This window comes from Liolophura sinensis, chromosome 3, assembly GCF_032854445.1.
Source record: "Liolophura sinensis isolate JHLJ2023 chromosome 3, CUHK_Ljap_v2, whole genome shotgun sequence".
Classification (NCBI taxonomy): domain Eukaryota; kingdom Metazoa; phylum Mollusca; class Polyplacophora; order Chitonida; family Chitonidae; genus Liolophura; species Liolophura sinensis.
The window spans coordinates 20,734,874-20,756,056 of NC_088297.1; the positions used below are offsets into that span (position 1 = coordinate 20,734,874).

The window sequence follows — 21,183 nt, forward strand, 5'->3', positions numbered from 1 at the left end:
CTATATTAACATAATGTTGCAAGATGCACTTTAGTTTTTCTCTGTGGTTAAATGTTATCTGCAAAAAAAATTATTATCTCCCTTTACCAAAACTTAAATTCTCTCCAAATTTATTCATTCTCTTGAATTCATGACCGAAATTGCTTATACAAAAACTGCTACAGAAAACTTGGCACTGTGAGAACAAGGCCTAAGGGAGCAGTGTTCACCAAAGCATATATACATACAGGCTGTAGGATATTGATCACATGCAAGACGCTGCTTGTGGAAGTGGTGAGCCCGACCCCAGCCACCCCGCCACCCTCTGTCAGCTCTACCTCGCCCACCTCCCCCTCTGACATCTCACGATCCGATGCACAACTGCTGGCTGATGACGTCGATGTCGCTACGTCTGACTGGATCCGGAACTCCCATTCCTCAGAGCTGAGCGCCCCCTGTGGACAGAGCGAAACATATTAATTACATGTATACAACCGACTGTTGTTTAGTGCCATTCTCAATAATATTTGGCTTACACAACGGTGGAAATAGAGACACAATATAGAAAATCTGGGGGGCTTGGAGTTAAACCACCAGCCTTTCACAGGCTATGGTCAAACTTTACCACATCAACGTTCACCATACTGGAGGAAGGTACCCAGTCTCCAGAAAAATTAATGCAAGACAAGAAAGTATCAAAACCAGCTCCCTATCTACTACTTGTTATACATATCAGAAATTTTGTTGATGTACTTGATTGGTGTCTTATGCTGTGTTCAAGAACATGTCAATAATGTCACGACGGTCAGTACTATGGTGGGAGTACTGCGGAAACCCATGGCAATCCACAGGTTGCTGCCAGACCTTCCCAAGTACGACTGGAGAAGAAGCCAGCATGAACGAGTACATAAACAACTCCGCTGCGGAGGCACCAATATCCAAAATGGACATGATGCCGTTTATACTAAATTCTGAATAACAGATACACGTGGGCCAATGGACACTCGATTTATCCTCTTTAATATGCTGACTGCCAAGTCAGGCAGTTAAAAAATTGCAAATTTTACAATCATGTGCAAATGATGCCATTCAAGATAGAACAGAGATTTCTTGTTCTATACCCTGCTGAATTAAGCTTTCCTCATTAATTATGGTAAATTGCACTCATGTACAGTGTGTAAGTAATTGTACATATTTCTTTCTTTATTTGATTGGTTTTTACACGGTATTCAAGGGCATTTCACTTATACGACAGAAGTCAGTATTATGATGGGAGGAAACTGGGCAGAGCCCAGGGAAATCCACAACCATCCACACCTTGTTGACAGACCTTCCCACAAACGGCTGGAGAGGGAGCCAGCAGGAGCTGGACTAGACATTCTAGAACTCATGGCGACCACATTGGTGAGATGCTCGTGGGTCAGCACATGACACGTACATGTACCAGTAATTAACCACTTGCCCTGTTCATATGGCTATTAAACTAGTTGGAACCAACAACAACATGCATACCCTAGGACCTATTAAATATCAAAGCTGCAACGTTCTGAGAAATGCAGACTGCATACCCAAGACACATCACCACAATCGAAGCCCAAACAAGCCCTCTAACAGGCTTAGTAAGTTTGAATCAGCTGGAGTTCAGTCAATAGAAAGCTCTGAAACCTATGAATTATTTCACATAGCACAGCACTGTCAGATTATTTCCGAACATGTGGCCAAGATAAGCTGAGGAAAATGTCCACATGTCTGCCATGCATTCAAATCAAAGGTAACACCCTATGTATTGTCAGAATACCAGCATGTGAGTGTACACTGTAGAAATATCCTCAGTTCTTACATGAAAGGCCACATTATTTCATTCATCTGCTTGCTATGATGTACAAGTGCCCTGGCTGGCCAAGCGGTCTAAGTTGCCCCAGCTCTCACTGGCTAGGCTGTGACCTTCTGTCAGGAGGTTTGTCAGGTGCACTGGTCCCCTCCAAGCTCTGTCTAGTTTCCTAACTACTCTCATATAAAGTGAAACATTCTGGAGCATGGGTTAAAAAAATACGCCCCAGCAAATAAAACAAATGAATTTACCCTGTACCATTAACCTCCCTTCCCCTCAAGTAAAACCCACCATTCAAAATATTAGAATCAATTTTAGTTTAGCAGTTTACCTTTGAATCCCACAAGGTGCCAATTAAGCCTAAAGTCTTTGGACTATATGGTCTCAAATATTGCACTGTCAACACCTTGTCCTTGTTCCAGTAATAAGGATACTGTCACCTGTGATGTACGTCACATGTTCTTTTCTATCTCTTTATTCACTGTTGTTTTTATTTTTCTATGGACCTTATACATGTATGTGTCAGAAATAAACATAATTTATCTATCTATTTACACCCAACATTTGTTAGACCAAATGTGATACATCTACTAACACGTGCTTCTGGACAAGTTTGAAATGTTAATTATAAAACAAAACCATGAATTGATTTGGCCTGCAGACTATACAGCCAGACTGACAGCACTAAGCAGGAGTCAGCCTATTGTAATTGGAGACAGGTGCTGTGCCTAAGGTATCACATATACATACATACATACATACATACATACATACAGGTGCAATGTGCCTTATTTCTCTTCCAAAGGAGGGGTGGCTTTTGTGAGCTCAAACACTGTCCCTATTAAAATGTCAGGGAGTTGGCAACATAACAAAGACATAAACTCTCCAAAAGGTGCTAATTTTAGCACATACCATTCTCAATACAGATATGTTAACAGGTGTGTGTTTGTAAGCATCCCCTTCCCAATCTCTCCCCATTCCCTCTCTCCCCCCTCCTCCCCTCCCTTACTCATCAGTCCTTACTCTGGACAATTCTTGTTGAAGAAGAATGTTCTAGTCCAATATTATGTAAGAAATATACACATAAAGGGTTGAAAATTTTCATTCTTTAAGGAGGTAGACAAGACATACATGTAATTCAACCTTATCTAGTTACCGGAGTTTTGTTTTATGCCGTATTCAAGAAAAACACTTACAAGTATAAATTTATTTATGTCATATGTTTTACTGGTGTGTTACATGGCAGTGACGAATTAATATGCCATTCACACATGTAATACTTGACATGATTGAGTCATTTTTTACATAGATGTTAATCTTTCACATTCCTTTATATCTTGACATCTTCGTGTTTTACATTATAAAACTTAAAGAATGAATTTTTAAGAAGAAACCAAAGACCATACTCAAAAATTTTTCACTTTATGTATGATTACGGTTGTTTTTAAGGGTGGGGAGAACCAGAGAACCTTTGACAAGTTACTGATGAACTTTCCCACATGTTACAGATTTGCACACTATATTGGTGGTCTTCAACAATGTGACACTAACAAATCAGCCCAACAAACACCATCAACCACGTACTGTCAGCAAGGCCAGACAAATAATGAAAGTAGAGGGAATCTACAAAACGCTGTCCAAGGCCGGGTTTGAACGTGCGGATCATGTACTTAGTGATGAGGAGGCAGGTACTGTCCATGTATCTTTACTCAAGTGAGCCATGTCCAGATTCATCAGCACTCAAAAATTTTACTAAATTATTAATTTTTATTTTTTATTTTTTTTTCCTTGTCTAGTGATCAACTAGCTATTAAACAACCAGTGCTTCATACACAAGGACATGCGCATCTCTTTCAACACAAAAAGGGAGCCTGCATCTGACCCACTTTTCATTAGTTTAGCAACATGTTTTCGTCGTCAATAAAAAACAAAACTCTTACTTCATCTTGTGGCAGATAAAAATGATGTTGTAAATCCTCTAACAATGTTTAGCAAATCACACACTGCAGTGAACGATTCTACAAGGAGAGTTTTGACTGAAGTCAAAATTTGAAGTGATTTTAAGGTTAATATTAAGACATTATGAGATACCCCAAACATACATTCATAGACATTGTGAGATAAAATTGGGAGCATTAAAGAAGTGCCAAAAAAACTGTCCAAATCTGACCCCCAGTTGCCATGAACTGTGTATTGTATCAAGGCTTAAGACTTGTTTTGGCATTTGTGGAATCTGCCACATGAAGTTTTATTTCTAATACTCTGACCTGATTGGCCATCTTACCTTTGAGAAGAGAGGAGAAGCGGGGCTTGTCTCCCCATCTGAGGAGCTGAGACCCGTGCTTTCCTTCAGGTCCTGCATTCTCACCCCGAGGGACGTGGGTACCCTCCTCGTTCGCGTCCCAAAACTCGCAGACTCATGGGCGGCAACATCGCATGTCCCTCCGCTTTTGCGTCGTCTCACACCGTTATGTCCTGAAGAATATGTCCTACGAATTTTAAAAAAGTCACTGTCTCCAACATCATCCTCAGTCTCCGATCTATTTTCCCTTAGAGAGGTGCTTTGATTAGCCTCCCTTTGCGTGGACCTCTCCAGATCTGCACGTTCTTCTGTTTCACACCCTCGGGAGCAAGTATTTGTTACTTCTTCAAGAAGACTACGACTCCTGCACAATGAGTTATGATGAGATTTACAGTCTTTGCCTCGAGACTCACTTTTCTTGAAACGCTTCCTGCGAACTTCTCGATCGACGAGTGTTGAGTCCAGCTCATCATCATTGCTCGTTGTTTCTTCCTCATCTTTGCTAAAACTCGCATCCAAGCTGTCCTCTATGAGAGCAAAAGTGCTGTCACATGCAGAACCGTCCACACGCAACGTGTCTTGGTAAAAGTTCCGCTCGCCACAAGACCTACATTTTCCTGGTGTTGTGTTGCAGCTAAGATCTTGTCTGTTTACAGACAAAATCTCAAATTTCCCCAAGCTTCCCGAACTATCCTCCCCAGATGTTCCATTAGCTTTACACTGCTTGTCGCAGTCATCCAGTGTGATCCCTGAGCAAGGACCATTACCCTGGCAGCCAGCCAAAGTTATCTTCCCTTGTCGCTTCCACTCGTGTCGCGAGAAGTTCACGGGGCATTTTTTATCACAGTTTTTGGCATTACTATGCTTCACCTTGATTGAATTCCCTGAGTTTTCACAGTTTACAAAGATTTCTGCTGAATCCTTCAGTCGGCCATCTTGCGACACATCAGCCTGCTGAGATGACATTCCAATGGCTCTTGTCACACCTTTTGCCACATTTGAGTGGTTGTCACACAACACACCCTTACACTTCTTCACGACCACACATGTTTTCATCTCCTTGGTAACACTTCCGTTACAGTTAACGATCATATCACTCGTCGTAGGTGGCTGAAAATCTTCCTCTTTGCTGCTACTTTGCTCTTTTTCAGAGCCTGGAGTGCGTCCAACATTACTGTTTAGTCGACTCTGTTTGCCTTGCTCGGCTGAACCATGGCGACTTGATCGAGCAGAGCTGGCGCCGGTCTGCTGCTGAGATTGTTGTTGTTTACCAGGAGATTTTTTGTTGCTCTGATTTGGGAGATTTTCCCTCTGTGCGAGACTTGTCGTCCTGGTCACATAACCCCTGACTACGTGCACTGCTCTTCCTGGTTCTAGGTCGAGCACCATCCCTAAAAAGAACAGGCAAATTTTTTCTTTCCTTTAAATCCCAAAATATAAAGCTACGCAGTTTGTGATGAACAGAAGAATCATTCGGACTATAAGAAGGAAAATAAAAGCAATCATCACAAAACTGAGACATGCTATCCAATGAAATGACTATAAAAAAAACTTTGTGACTTTTCTATATAACTATATTCCATTCACTATGGATGGGGGTGGCGCCCATACAATGATTAGGAGAAGGGGTGGTTCTTAATTCACTCTCTTGGCATTCATTGGTCTAACCCCCTGATGACTACAATCTGCAATGATCATGTGATCATGCTATAACTATTACTTGTAAATCAAACATTTCCACCCTCTTTATAAAAAATTTTCTTTCAAAAACCTTCATCAGTTAAACCATGTTATACATTACAGTAAACCTGGCTTAAAGTAGTCAATGATTCAATTAGCAAGAATCAGCAATTTATCTGTGTTGTATGAATGTTGTAATTACTTTCATTTTCTTAAGTGTTGTTGTTGTTAGTTACTGAATTACACTGATATAGAAATTCCTACAGGAAAAAATTGAATCAGAAAATTATTTATTTATTTGATTGGAGTTTTACACCATACTCATGAATATTTCACTTATACAAAAGGAGACAGCATTATGGCGGGAAACCGATTAGAGCCTATGGGCAACCCATGGCCATCACAACCTGGTTGCGAGTAGAGGAAGCCAGCATGAGCTGGATATGAAATGACAGCGACAACATTTGTTATGCTCCTGAGTTATTACACTGCGCTGGCACGAAAAAACCACTCGGCAACTGAGGACCAAAAGAGAAATTTTGGTGAGAACTGGGATCATCAAATTTATTATCACCTTACAATTCCTTAGTGACATTGGCGTATTTTATTTTCATAAATGACTGTATAGTATCTATGTCCCCAACTACAAGTGACCACTGAGGAACAGCATCACACAAATGTTCTCATGAAAGACGACGGCACAAAAATGTTTGTCTGGCAACCACCAAAAATTGACAGCTGATTTCAATGTTGTACTGACCGTTTGGATTTGTTATCTCTCACCAGTGGCTTGTGTGACCAGTGAGTCAGTACTGTCTGAGAGTGGACAAGAGCCAGGATGACCATCAACACAAAGGGAACTACCACTTCCGTCAAGGTCACGTTCTGTAAGGTCAAAGTCAACATGAAAGTTAACACATGGTTCAATTTATCCAATTAGCGTCCCGTCCACCGGATGAGGGACTAATTTCAATATATCTCATTACCGTTCACGCACAATGAAGAATATTTATTAAAATTATGCGTCAGAGATTTAGGACAATGACTATTTACTTGATTCTTGTTTGTTCTACTATAAAATCTACCATCAAGATCACATTCTGCAAGGTCAAGATCAACACGAAAGTTAGTGCGTTCTGGAAATATTCATTGATTTGAATATTTACATGTATTTATCTGATTAGTATCACGTTCATTAAGGTTGACTGATTCGCTTACATGCATTTATCTCATTAGAAGTTTTCATGCACAATGAAGAATGGCTATATGTTGCTGATTTAGCAAATTTACTTGATTCATTATTGTTTACTCGCAAATCTTTTCACTTATACCATGGGTGAAGGAAACCAAATGGCAAACCAGGGTAAACCACAGACATTTGGCAGGTACTTGACAAAAGCCTGACATAAAGCCGCAGCCAGAGATGGATCCAACCAAGCATCCTCATTAGTCAAAGACACGATACCTGTGGCACCTTAATCGTATGAGACACCTGAGTTTGAGTGCCTGGGGATTAACGTTGTACTTCACAATTTTTCAGTCATATAACGATGAAGGAATCGTTAGAGTGCATGTAATGTGCCTCCTTGTTGCAGGACGGATTTCCACTGCAACTTCCTCTTTTAAGGTTTTAGGTGTGACTCGACGCAGGATTGACCCTGAATCTACTGCTCCCGAAGCAGACCAGTTGAGTTTGAGATAAGAGGAGTAATTAAAGTGTGTTTGGCTATAATAACATCTCCTTTGTCTTCTATCAACAAAAAGGGTGGTCAGGGTTTAAGATGGAGAAAACTGAAATGCACACTACCTCAGCTCACCTTAGCAAGTACCTGTGACACTTCTACACCCAAGACATCAACTCGTACTTTCATCTACAATTTACTGCAGTGTTTTAAAGTCTCATAAAAATCTGATAACAGATTACGACCATAACAAAGTGAGTACAACCTCAGTGCTGTTCATTTCTCATGTATCGTATTGTGATGGTAGTTTGTCAGTGATTTCTGGCATGGTGTACATGTAGAGATCAGGGGAGATAAGCGCGTCTCACCTCCTCTGTGATGTACTCTCCCATGTTCATGATGTAGACGATGGCTGTAGACACCTGTAACAGATACAGGAACAGCAAGAAGCACCAGAACTTTCGTGACGTCTGCTGAACCCACCTGAAACATACACGACAAAACAACGATATGTAATAAAACGTCACCTTTCTGACCTCTAAAGCATCTTTTCCAGACAAATTTATGCATAAAATTATCATGAAAATCATGCTAAAAATGATTCGTTTGTGTTATTCAAGATGCAAGCTTTAAAAAAAATTGCACATTGTTCTCTGAATGTTTCAGAATATTGGTTGTAGCCGTGGTTGAAAAATTTGAAAAACTAGGGTAGTCTTTTGTTAAATCTTTAAATTATGTGATATTAGGTGGAACGTTGACTTGACATCAGCTGCATTCTATTTTGGGTAATAAACATAACATTCTACATTATTCACTCATACTATCACTGACGATATCTTTTTGTGCTTCAGCTTCAACGGAAAACCATGCTTCATGTAAGCTGACATGAAAGCAGACTAGTTTTTCAAAAAATCATAAATGGCCAAATTCTAAGCAAATATTTAGCTAACTTCCCATCATTTCCAAGGACATTTAACTTTTATTGAGAAAAATAATTCAGAATTCCAGAAAAACTGCAACCTTACACCAACAAAATTTGGAAATGACCAAATTATATCTGCAAAATTTAGTTCACTTTCAATCATTTCCAATGAATTTAAACTTTTAATCAGAAAATCTATCCTGAATTCCAGAAAAACTGCAACCTTACACCAACAAAATTTGGAAATGACCAAATTATATCTGCAAAATTTAGTTCACTTTCAATCATTTCCAATGAATTTAAACTTTTAATCAGAAAATCTATCCTGAATTCCAGAAAAACTGCAACCTTACACCAACAAAATTTGGAAATGACCAAATTATATCTGCAAAATTTAGTTCACTTTCAATCATTTCCAATGAATTTAAACTTTTAATCAGAAAATCTATCCTGAATTCCAGAAAAACTGCAACCTTACACCAACAAAATTTGGAAATGACCAAATTATATCTGCAAAATTTAGTTCACTTTCAATAATTTCCAATGAATTTAAACTTTTAATCAGAAAATCTATCCTGAATTCCAGAAAAACTGCAACCTTACACCAACAAAATTTGGAAATGACCAAATTATATCTGCAAAATTTAGTTCACTTTCAATAATTTCCAATGAATTTAAACTTTTAATCAGAAAATCTATCCTGAATTCCAGAAAAACTGCAACCTTACACCAACAAAATTTGGAAATGACCAAATTATATCTGCAAAATTTAGTTCACTTTCAATAATTTCCAATGAATTTAAACTTTTAATCAGAAAATCTATCCTGAATTCCAGAAAAACTGCAACCTTACACCAACAAAATTTGGAAATGACCAAATTATATCTGCAAAATTTAGTTCACTTTCAATAATTTCCAATGAATTTAAACTTTTAATCAGAAAATCTATCCTGAATTCCAGAAAAACTGCAACCTTACACCAACAAAATCTGGAAATGACCAAATTATATCTGCAAAATTTAGTTAACTTTCAATAATTTCCAATGAATTTAAACTTTTAATCAGAAAATCTATCCTGAATTCCAGAAAAACTGCAACCTTACACCAACAAAATCTGGAAATGACCAAATTATATCTGCAAAATTTAGTTAACTTTCAATAATTTCCAATGAATTTAAACTTTTAATCAGAAAATCTATCCTGAATTCCAGAAAAACTGCAACCTTACACCAACAAAATCTGGAAATGACCAAATTATATCTGCAAAATTTAGTTCACTTTCAATCATTTCCAATGAATTTAAACTTTTAATCAGAAAATCTATCCTGAATTCCAGAAAAACTGCAACCTTACACCAACAAAATTTGGAAATGACCAAATTATATCTGCAAAATTTAGTTCACTTTCAATAATTTCCAATGAATTTAAACTTTTAATCAGAAAATCTATCCTGAATTCCAGAAAGTGGTTCCGAAATGTATTACAGTTTTATCAGAAAATGAACTTAAAGTTTACATGTGTAAAGGGACAATATGGCCCACCTTACTTAATACAAGTTCATCTATTAAATTTATCATTAAGTCCGCATATATGTAGGACGTTTTCACATGTAATTTTCAGTCGCACCTGTCTGATGATGATGCTTTTAGTTTAGCTAAGTTTCCTTTTTTTATTTCCTTTTCATTCCAGAAACACATGCTTTTACTGGAAAAACAGCCTTGCATAACACAACATAACTAACACGCTTTATTTTTCATTTTAACTTCTGCACAAAAAAAAGCAAGTACAAGTTACTCTAACAAAAAAAACTCTTGTTTGTGGTTAATTCTTAAAGGTGGTTGACCGTGAAATCTTTAAACAAATTAAACAATTACCAATCCCTGTTTAATTAATTAGTCTGATTGCCTCTCAAGGAAATGAGACATTTATGTAAATAACATGCACCTGAGCAAAGCGAGAGGAAAAGGACGGCATCTGATCAGGTATCTGGTAAACTATCTCAATCACCTGTAAAACCTCCGTCACAAGTCAATGATAAAGTCACCTTTGTTTTCAGACTTGGGCCTAGTGTGAGGCAGGTGCTCCAGACATTCTTTCGTCTTAGATTGATTGTAGTGCAACGTCTACAATGTTACAGAGTTACCACTTTCTGCTGTAACGTCGTTCTGTTTTTTAAGTGATACAGCTGTCATCACGAGCTTGGAGGGAATGTTTGACGCCAATAAAATGGTGACCTGGTGTTGAAAACCTTGGCCAGAGCATGCGCATGTATTCCACTGCAGACATGCTACTCTTTAAGGACAGGCTGAGTGCAAGACGACATGGGCCTTTTGCCAGATATTGCAGCTATTCTGCGTTTCGTGCCCATTTCTTTCATCATTTTTCAACATTACATAAGATTTCATGGTTACAAAACATTCTTCCCATCCCAAACTAAAATGGGCCTTTGAAATTTCAGGAAATACTTGATATTCATTGCTGTTTTAAACAAACAAACAACAGTTCGTGTTATGAAACAAATTTGTTCTCCACTTCCCTTTCAGGCTCTAATGGCTTAATTAAGACTTCGGGATATTAGTGGGTGAGGAAAAAAATGAACGTCATGACACCTGTAAAGGACCACCGTCAAATACAGGAAATGCTGAGTGCAGCCATTCAAAATTGCCTCTGAAGAGCAGAATTTCTTTCATCAAAATTATATGCACACAAAAAGCCATCAAGAATAAGAGCGTCACTGCGACAAGTTTCATTAGGTGCCATATGTGGAAAAAATTTAGAAACATATTCAAGTTCCCTCCTTCCCAGGACAGTAATGGCTCTGCCCAAAATACATAGCGCCCAAAATTACACAGCGAGCAAAATACACAGAGAGCACCCAAAACAAACCAACAAAAAATATAACAGTTTTCACTGAATTCAATGTGACCCTTTTTCTTTGCTGACCATGGTGAACTTAAGGTGAAGATTAACATATTTAACCCTTTTAAAAGACCTCCAAATAAATCATCAAAATGAAATGTGTTCAAAATTTGGGGATTTGCTCAAATTGAGGCCAAAAACTAGACTGCGGATTTGCTCAAATTGAGGCCAAAAACTAGACTGCGGATTTGCTCAAATTGAGGCCAAAAACTAGACTGCGGATTTGCTCAAATTGAGGCCAAAAACTAGACTGCGGATTTGCTCTAATTAAAGAAGCATAAAGCCCTTATTCCAGACACATGGTACCACTCCATACAGGCATGGTGTATTGACACCAAAACATGACATCCTACGCAGGTAACTTAGGCTGTACGTTGGTCATGTGCCAATATGGCATTTATTTATTTATTTGATTAGATGGTTGGTGTTTTACAGTATACGCTAAGCACGATTATTAACCTCATTTGATAGCGGCATAGTATATGGGTAGAGGAAACCACGGCCCTTCACCAGGTACTTGGGGAACCTCGTGGTTGAAGATGAAGCTGCAGTTTAACTAACGACAAGTGAATTTGATTTATTTATTTATTTGAATGATGTTTTTACTCATACGACGACTGCCAGTCTTATGGTGGGTGGAAACTGGGCAGAGTCTGGAGAGAATTTTATGACCATCCGTAGGTTGTGGGCAGACCCTCCCAATGCGACCGGAGAGGAAGCCAGCAAGAGCAGGACTTGAACTCAAAGCGACTGCATTGGTGAAAGGCACTTGCATAACTGTGCTCCACAAGCATGCTTACCCCTCTGCCTGGAAGGCCCCTGTCCTTCTGGGAAAACCAAGATTTCTTATGTTATCAAAGGCACAGCAACTTAACTCACGAAAAAAAAAAAAAACTCATCATCATTATGTTGTTGTTGCAATGCTAAAACCAACAAAGAGCCCTAAATCTTTTGCAACCTTTAGCACTCACCATTTGTAGTAGAGTGGAAAGAATAGGACCCTGAGGACTGCCCGCTGGGTGATGGCCGTCCATGGTACCTGTGGCTTGGCTTTGGAGAAGGTTGAACCTGCAAAGTCACCAAAAGCATTCCAAATTGTAGGTCTACAATAATGATCACACTGATCACTGACATATATGTCCTGGTACCTGTGGCTTGGCTTTGGGAGATGTAGAATCTGCATAAATCAGCAAAAACACTCCAAATATTAGAAATAAGTCTATTACCACCATGAATGTTATCCCTGCTAAACTGCATGCCAAAACTCTGCAAGCTGGCATAAAAAAAATTGTGTGAATTCTTAAAAACCAACTGACTGACGTGGTCGATGGACACTGCGACAGAGCTGCTGGTCACAGCTGAAAGTATGATACAATGCTCTCACCAAACTAAACCAAAATATAACAAATAAACAGCCTTTTTGTCAGACTACCAGGAAATAAAAAACAATGGCTGTCTAAGGACTTGATCTTCCATGTTTTCCTAAACACTTTTGATGCAAAAATCTGCTTAAAACTGACAGATTGACAGACGCTTTTCTTGTCTGTAAAGAAAAATGCACATGAACAGTGTAGAATGAAATGGCAGTGAGCATTTTGACATTTACAAAAAAGTAGAACTACATGCATTGAAGACGAAAGAAGTTTATACGAAAGCACTTTTCTGGAAACCTCTAATGACAGCTACTTGTACAAGCTTGGTAAATTGACCAGGGGAATTTTACACATTACCATTTTGTTCTAGAAACTTAATGCAAAGCCCAACCGGACAACTCACTTACGTGTACATCATGCAGGAAATCTGCAACCTGTCCTTAAAGTTTTATAGACATTTTTTTTAAAATTTATTCTATCTCTCATACACAAATATTGTTCATATTCTACCGCAAGCTTGGAGATAAGCAGAACAACATTGCCCTACACCAAATGCTCTAATTCAGCTATAAAAGTTTGTTGTGTAAATTGCTCTTTCAGAAGTACATCAAGTCCTCGCTACATGTACATGTGGTGCCAACTCTTAGGTTTTCCTGATAATATCAATGTTTAAATGACTCCTATAATATTCCGCTATAAAGTATATGGAACCTATTAAAGCAAATCTGGATCTTATAGAAATAACATACATCTAACAGAAAAATGTTTAACGCACAAAAAAGCATACCAAATCGCCAAATACACAAAGAAATTGATAAATAAATACAAGTACAATGAGTGCCTGCAGACATATATTTTATAGAGTCTGCAAAAATCTGCCTTAATCCCTGGTTCAAACTGAATGGACCTAGGCAGATTAAAACAAATGAATGGCCTGAGGCCAAATAAAACCTGAGTGGCCCCAGGCCAAATAAAACCTGAGTGACAATTAAGACAACACAGACAGAGATATGTCCACACATGTCATTCATGTGTGCACTCAATTGACACCGAACCCTAGTCGCCACACTCTAAATGAAACCATCGGCTAAATTACTCCCCCCCACCCCACCCCCCAAAAAACCAGGAGAATGACTGGTAAACAACAAAACCATGTTGTGTTGTTCATTCAGTGGAAGTTGAACTATTAAAATCCATGCAAGCCAGCTGCTCCAATTTCTGGCTGCCTAGAGAACAGTAATCTGGTTGACATGTTGGGCGCTGGAGGTTAATACAATAAACCACCTAAAATCCCCCCCCCCCCCCCACTAAAAGTACATTTTTAAATGAGCCCTATAAATCTTACAATATGTTACTTCTATTGATGAAACTTGCATTTTTCCAGTAGGACATCATCCTATCTTCTTAATGAGGCTCTAAACACCATTCTCAGATCAATAGACCTCTCAGAATCAGGTAAAACATGCAAGTTTTTAGGTTATTTACTGAGGCTCTTGTCTCTAAGAGTATAATAACAGTAAACGAACATCAAACAAACGCAATTCCATTGTTTATTGTGTAGTGATAATGGAATTAACAGACAGCTTAACACCCTGACACGGTCACAGGTAAAAAAAAGCAAAAACACAACAGGGAACATTATGAATGTTTTCTTACATCCCCTTCATTCACAATATGTATTATCTTCAAAGCCATTAAAGGCTCTCCCCTCTTTTTTTTTCTCTCTTCTTCTTCGTCTTTGAATAATGTATTTGTCCTAAAAATCTGCACAATAAAGCAGTCAAATTAAGATCATAAACTATAACTATTATCACCGAAATTCACATTTTCCCCATAGAATATCATCTCGCCTTCTAAACAAACTTAAAGACAGGTTTCAAAGATAAGTCGAAGTCTCAGAATCAGGTAAAATGAGATATTTAGTTGAAATTATTGAAATTTCACTTCAAAATAAATTACTTTGTTGACAGCTAACATTAGAGTTTAAATCCAGGAGATACAGACTTAAATATCCACGAGGCTATCTTTTGGAACTAAGAAATATATCTTACTTAATTAAAACACACATCATTCTTAATTAAGACTTAATTTAAGCTCTCAGTCATTAACTTAGTTCAAAGACAATTAAGTGAACGCTAAGAAGAGGTGGCGCAAAAGCAGAAGTTACATACGCTGATAAGCCAGTAGATCAAACAAATCTGTAATCGTATCCATCATCGCTTAATCAACAAAAACCTCCATCTTTAATTAAAAAGGCGAAAGGGGGGGGGGGAGGAGGGGGGAAAGAAGAATGAAGGCTATTAAGTCGTCAGACAACTAATTGTTTTCAGTCTGGCAAACTTTAAGTCTTACATGACAGAGTTTATTATGAAATTTAATAAAATTTATTTCATAACTATAGCTTCAGGCCCCAGGTTCAATAAGCAGTCTTGAGTTCAGCAAAAACATAGCCTTCATTTGTCCGTTTGTTCCTGTTCTTAGGTTTGAGCTTGAGCCCTGTGCTAAAATAAAAATGTAAATGGTTATAGATGCTATTTTAGCACTGCAAAAACGTTTTGAAGTTCAAGGCATATTATGCATTACTGAACGTCAAAGTCAGCTTCACAATCCTGAAATACAAATTAAGTCATCACTCCCCCTCCCCCCTCCCCCCTCCCCACCACTTTAATGTTTGCTTCTCTGTGAACAAGTCTTGCAACTAACTCTTCTGACATGTCTTCACTTTATCGATAAAACACATAAAAGAAAACAATCTGATGAAGGACGACAAAGGTTTCATAATCAGAGGATGATAAAATATCAATGCAAACATTTATTGAAACAAATGAACTGAGTCACCCTTCATGTACATATCCATCATGCTTTAATTGCTGAAGTTATTTAAATATGGGAATTTCGAACATTACAGAAATATTACTACATGTAATGATTGGCTATTTTTGTGTTCAATAAAACAGAAGTGCAGACATACATGTGTATATATATACATATATATATATATACAATATGAATTACTGTTCCATCTGCATGTGCACACAGACATCATAATTTCTCAATTATTAATTTAACAAAAGTGAAATGTTAGGATTTCCTCTTCCAAAGATATAAGTGTTATTTCACACCAAGGCAACAGTTGTTGCATTTTTGTTATCATATAGTTGGGTGCATTTCCACCTAAGACTTTCATTATTTACAAATGTAGATACACGTTTAACTGAATTTTATCATTAACCCATTTGACTGTCGTTTTCACATATTTCTGGTTTACTACCTGGAATATACTCTACAGTTCCACTCTATGATTTCCTTGTGATGGAACTTTAAAATTTATCCTCTATGTTACTTGTATCTACAACAGCCTCCTGAAGTATGTTGAGAGAATCCAATTTCGCATCTCATCATCTTTTTTCACTTTAACCAGTGATATGCAAAATAAGAAATGAGTGTGAAAAACAGATTATGCACACAGGATATATTTTTTATGGCAGAAATGACACTTGTAGTTTGAATCAACATTCTAAAACTGTATTCCGTTAAATCCTTCAACAACAGTCTCAATTCTTGCACATGTCCAACAGCAGTTGGAAAACAGGTATTATCAAATTACATGTACATATACATCAAGACACCTATTTATTTATTTATATATCTGAATAGTGTTTTTAGGTACAATCAAGAAGAATTACACAACAGCAGCTAGCATTATGGTGGCAGGAAACCTGCGACCACCTACAGGTTGCTGACAGACCTTACTTGAACTCTAGAAAACTTACTTTCTCAAATTTACATGCAAGTTGAATTCTACTCTTTGAAAACATAACTCTGCTCGTATAAAGGCAACCAGAAATTATCGCTGGCAGGCCTTTTTGATGCACTGGTTAGGAAGATGTTCCGTACATGTACACAGAAGCAGTCTGAACTATTATGAAAAGAATTTGTCCAAAACTGCCATTTTGGGATTTAACAGGGCAAATGGGACAACTTTGTAAAAACCAGGGCAAATGGGACACTTTGTAAAAACCAACATTTGTACGATTTTTCTTTTTTTTTTTTGAGTACAGAATTGAATAATGATATAAAGAACACAGTCCTTTACCTCTCACTAAGTCCACGTCAATCAGTTCAGTCTTCACCCGGCCACTCTTTCGTGGGGCATGTTGAATACCCTAAAACAGAATACACCTAATGTATTCCAGCTGTTCACTGAGTTCTACACACACTGTACACACAACCTGAGTGGAACAACCCAGGTGTTTATCACAATGGCTTGATTTGTTTATTTGACTGATGTTATAGGTCGTACTCAAGGATATTTTACTTACATGTATATACAGGGCGGTGGCCAGGATTATGGTGGGTGGAAACCAAGCAGACCATGGAAAGGCTGCTGACAGAACTTCAACCTAGCGATCATCGCACTGGTGAAAAGCTCCTCGGTCACTGTCATGATTGTGAGGCACTAGCTAACCACTAGGCCACGGAGGCCCCTTAACACTATATTGACTGACCAAAGAATACTAACATATGATTGCAGTCACGTTTACGGATGGCCGAAACCACACCCATATTGTCAGTGTAATACAGTATTGGATCAGAATATCTGGTATATATAATAGACAATATGGGTCTTACCACTTTCTCTGAAGGGGTGATTTTTATAATGTCATGCAGGCATCTGTTTTCAAATTTGAAGTTCTACCTGTGATATGTCCTCATTTTTGTTTTTGAGTGTGAATAAAGTCTGATGTCAAAGGCAACAAAAAACAGAACTCTGAATAAATATTGTCACCACAATAATTATTTTAATAAAGTTTGATACACTTACCTTTAAAACCTTTTGTTCAACTGATTGCTCCCAAAGCTGTTTGTCATAAGTACCAATCTGCAAGAACAAAAACTTAAAAACATTTAAGTGTTCATTTAATTTTCTTTAATATTTTGGTTGGGGGGGGGGGGGATGAATTTACATTGCAGACACACATTTTGGTTATTTTGCAGTGCTGCCTGACTGAAATACCATGCTACAGCCAGAGGGTAAGACACTCAACCAAGTTATGGTGTACCAAAACTTGACCAAATTGAGCATCTTTTTATACAGAGTGGAAAAAGCGGGAACATACACTAATTTTAATGTAAGTATAATTACCAAATTTCACACAGCTAGTATACACAAAGGACAGCTTTGTAGTCATTTGTCAAAAAAACAGGGTTACATGTATATATCTGACAAAAAATACACATGATAATGGTCTCAAAAATAAGAAGTTACTAAATGTCATAACCCTTAGCAGCCAGTCACTCACAGGTAATATTGCATTTTATGCAAGTCATATAAGCAAATTTACAATATCACAGGTCAATGAGGCTGTTTCCTGTTCTGTCTGTGTTGGCCGAACGTGCTGTAAAGAGAAATCCTGCTGATGAGTAATATAATACCAAGACATTTTAACAGCTGGAATTTCACTGGATTTGCTGCCCTAGTGACAACACTTGATTGGGAATATATCTGTAAAGGTGAAATTTCAACTATTGATTCTTTTCCTTTAGACAGAACTTGGCAAAGGATTTAAATCTCATCCTGCAATTCTTCAACCTTTTCGCATGTGCGCTAGGTATTTATTTAAGCATCATTCTGTGCCGACTAATAAAACTGCACTTTTTGTGAAGCCATTAAAATTGGCCAACCCAACCAATGTAGTTTTGTCTCAAAAAACAAATTATAAAAGTGTATAAATCACATGAAAAGCTGGTTGAGGAAATCATTTAGCATACAGTTAGCCAGTATGTTTACATAATAAGTACACCATTATGTTTGTTAGTTCAATTCATTTCTCTTTAATGCCATACTATAGAATTTCTCACAATATGACAGATGCCGGTTTTATATTAGAGGTGCCCTGAGTAAACCACTGACATTAACAGGTACCTGCCATGTGTTATATGTCATATATGGTGGAGCATTACCCAGGAACCCATTGCTACCCACTGATTTGCCACCAAGGCCAGAACAATGAAAGCTTGGAGATGCAGAATATTACCTGTCAAGGGAAAATGGGATTACCATTAATGACCTAAAATTTCAATCGCAAAAGCCCATTTTCAAAGGCAAATAAATAGAATACTACTTTTGATATCACCCTACCTTCCAAACAAACTTTAAAACATCTCAGAAGAGGCAAACATGAATTACTAAGTCATGGGTCATTAATAGGGTAAACCCAGATGTTGTGCGATTGAAAAGCAAACACCTTGACCACTCGGCCACATCCTGCTCAGAGTACAACATTACAACCCAATCAGACAAATATATCACATGTATGTTTGGGGTCCTACTTAACAATTTTTCAGTCATATGATGACGAGGAGTCATTAGGTGTGTGTCTTCTTGTGGCAGGACAAGTCCATGCTGCAAAAGTGCTGCCGGACATGAAACCCCTACCCTGCTACATTATACTGACACAGGGTCAACCATTCCCGTTTCCTTGTTCTACCCAACCAGTGCTGAGCGCTATGCGACGCAGCAACAAGTACCATTCTTAAAGTTTTTGATATTACCTGACCCGGGTTCGATCCCCAGGCCTCTCGATTTCAAGGCGGACGCTCTAAACAGAACGCCACCTAAGCAGTCCCTGCAATTACATTGTACAACTGGGTGAAATTTTTTCAGGACACACAGTAGAACTGCTACCTTTAAATGCTATTGCATTTGCAAGGTTGGTTAGTGCGTGTATGTCTCATGAAAGGTGCGTTAATTGTGTTTTGAAAATCCTTGATAAGATCATAAAACTGTCTGTGTGGTGGTGGAGGGAAGGAGGGATGACTATATTCACCTTAGAGCAAAAAGCTTATATCCATTAACAAATTTTGTACATCAACATTCAATTCCGGTTTCTTACAGGCAAATGGTAGTTTAACACAGTGCAATCAATCAAATGGAACAAAACCTATGCACGTGTACAAACCACAAACAAACAGAAAACCACACATTCAAACCGCTGAAAAATAAAAAAAAGAAGAAAAAAAAAAGCAGTGGTTTAAAAGCATTCAAGCTCCGCTGAAATCCATTGGTGGAAAAATATTGGAGTTAACTTGAAGTAGTTCGTCAAGTGCAAAGCACATAAATCAAAATGAAAAAAAAAAAAATCCACAATTAAACCAAACAGGTTACATAGCTGAAATTGACACACACATTACAACTGAAAGCCCTTAAACCGTGAATTAAAATTCAACACACCCTCTAGTTTATGACAATTAAAGCTCTGCCAAACCACTCTTACATTGCGTGGGTGGAAGCATTTTCGGGGTAAACAAACAAAAACATAAAATGAATTTAATATTAAACGTTACGCTAATTAGCTAAGGACCTCACAGAGGAGAGTTTGGCCCCAAAGTCATTAAACCACCTCACAGGGCGATTATCAAGATTGAATGTCTCAGCAGATTGCAAGAGAGCCTTCGCACTTTAAAGTTAAATACAGAACTTTTTTTCCTCACAGGTTTTCCCCAAGCATGTAATTCTTGGGGTTGAACACACAATGCTGGGAGTGGCCTTGCCCTAAATGTACAGGGAGCCCCATTACGATAATTCTGATACACAAGTCTGAATCCTGCCTGACAAGTCCCTGATTCCTCAAATCAGGAAGTCAAAAACAATGAGCAATCAAGTGAATTCAAAGTGAATATTAAACATTCCAGTCTAGTAGAAATTCCTAGATAGAGCTAGAAGATATTAGACGTGCTGTTGACTTAACTCTCTATGAACAAATTAAAAGATCTGCGGATGTGAGCAATTTAAATACACACTGCAGTAAAGCCCCTTGCCCATTCAACAAGGCCACTTCTGACTATTAAGTCAAAATCTAAAAGAGCTTATTTTTGGCCCTAGACATTAAAATTTGGTCCACCACTTATGTTATCTTGAGACAAAAGTGTCAAATTTTCAACTTAAACAAAAACTGAACACAGTGATGAGGTTTTGAATATGAATTTTGAGTGATCAATACTAAACTGACCGTCAACAGTGATTTGATCTGCAGATTTATTTACTTTGCTACATTACAATGACAACCTTTAACTTGGTATGTACACATTTGCCATGTGACATGCGCAAGTCAGCTAATGGTTTCCTTAAACACTGAGACAATTCAATCAACAGATTTCCACTTTTCACTTTTTAAGATCGCCATCAGACTTTTTGGCCAATGATCTTCAGTTTGACATTATACTTTGCAAAACAGGTACATGTAGGTATGCCAGCAATTCGGCTCTAGCACAGCTCAGTATGTAAAGATGAAGTTTGCAATGTAGCTCTTGTCATCCATAAGAGATGACACAGTCTTATTACCAATCACTTCAACACAGACCAACTTTTTACTAGATGGGGATCATGCAGGGATTGGGGGGAACATGGGGGGACCACGAGGGAGACTGGGGGGGGGGGGGGGGGGGGGGATAGTCTTCTTTATGTCAGAAATAGCTCTTTGATTATAAACAAA

The 21,183-nt window shown here is 38.0% G+C and overlaps 1 protein-coding gene across 1 annotated transcript in view; it reads right to left on the bottom strand.

The window, feature by feature from the left end:
- Window positions 1-21,183, bottom strand: part of LOC135463958 (protein PHTF2-like) — a 56,275-nt gene that overhangs the window by 11,461 nt on the left and 23,631 nt on the right. The window contains 8 exon segments of the mRNA XM_064741429.1: window positions 327-434; window positions 4,095-5,496; window positions 5,498-5,503; window positions 6,553-6,677; window positions 7,843-7,957; window positions 12,287-12,383; window positions 16,785-16,854; window positions 17,514-17,570. Of these exon segments, the coding sequence (XP_064597499.1) occupies window positions 327-434; window positions 4,095-5,496; window positions 5,498-5,503; window positions 6,553-6,677; window positions 7,843-7,957; window positions 12,287-12,383; window positions 16,785-16,854; window positions 17,514-17,570 (1,980 nt within the window).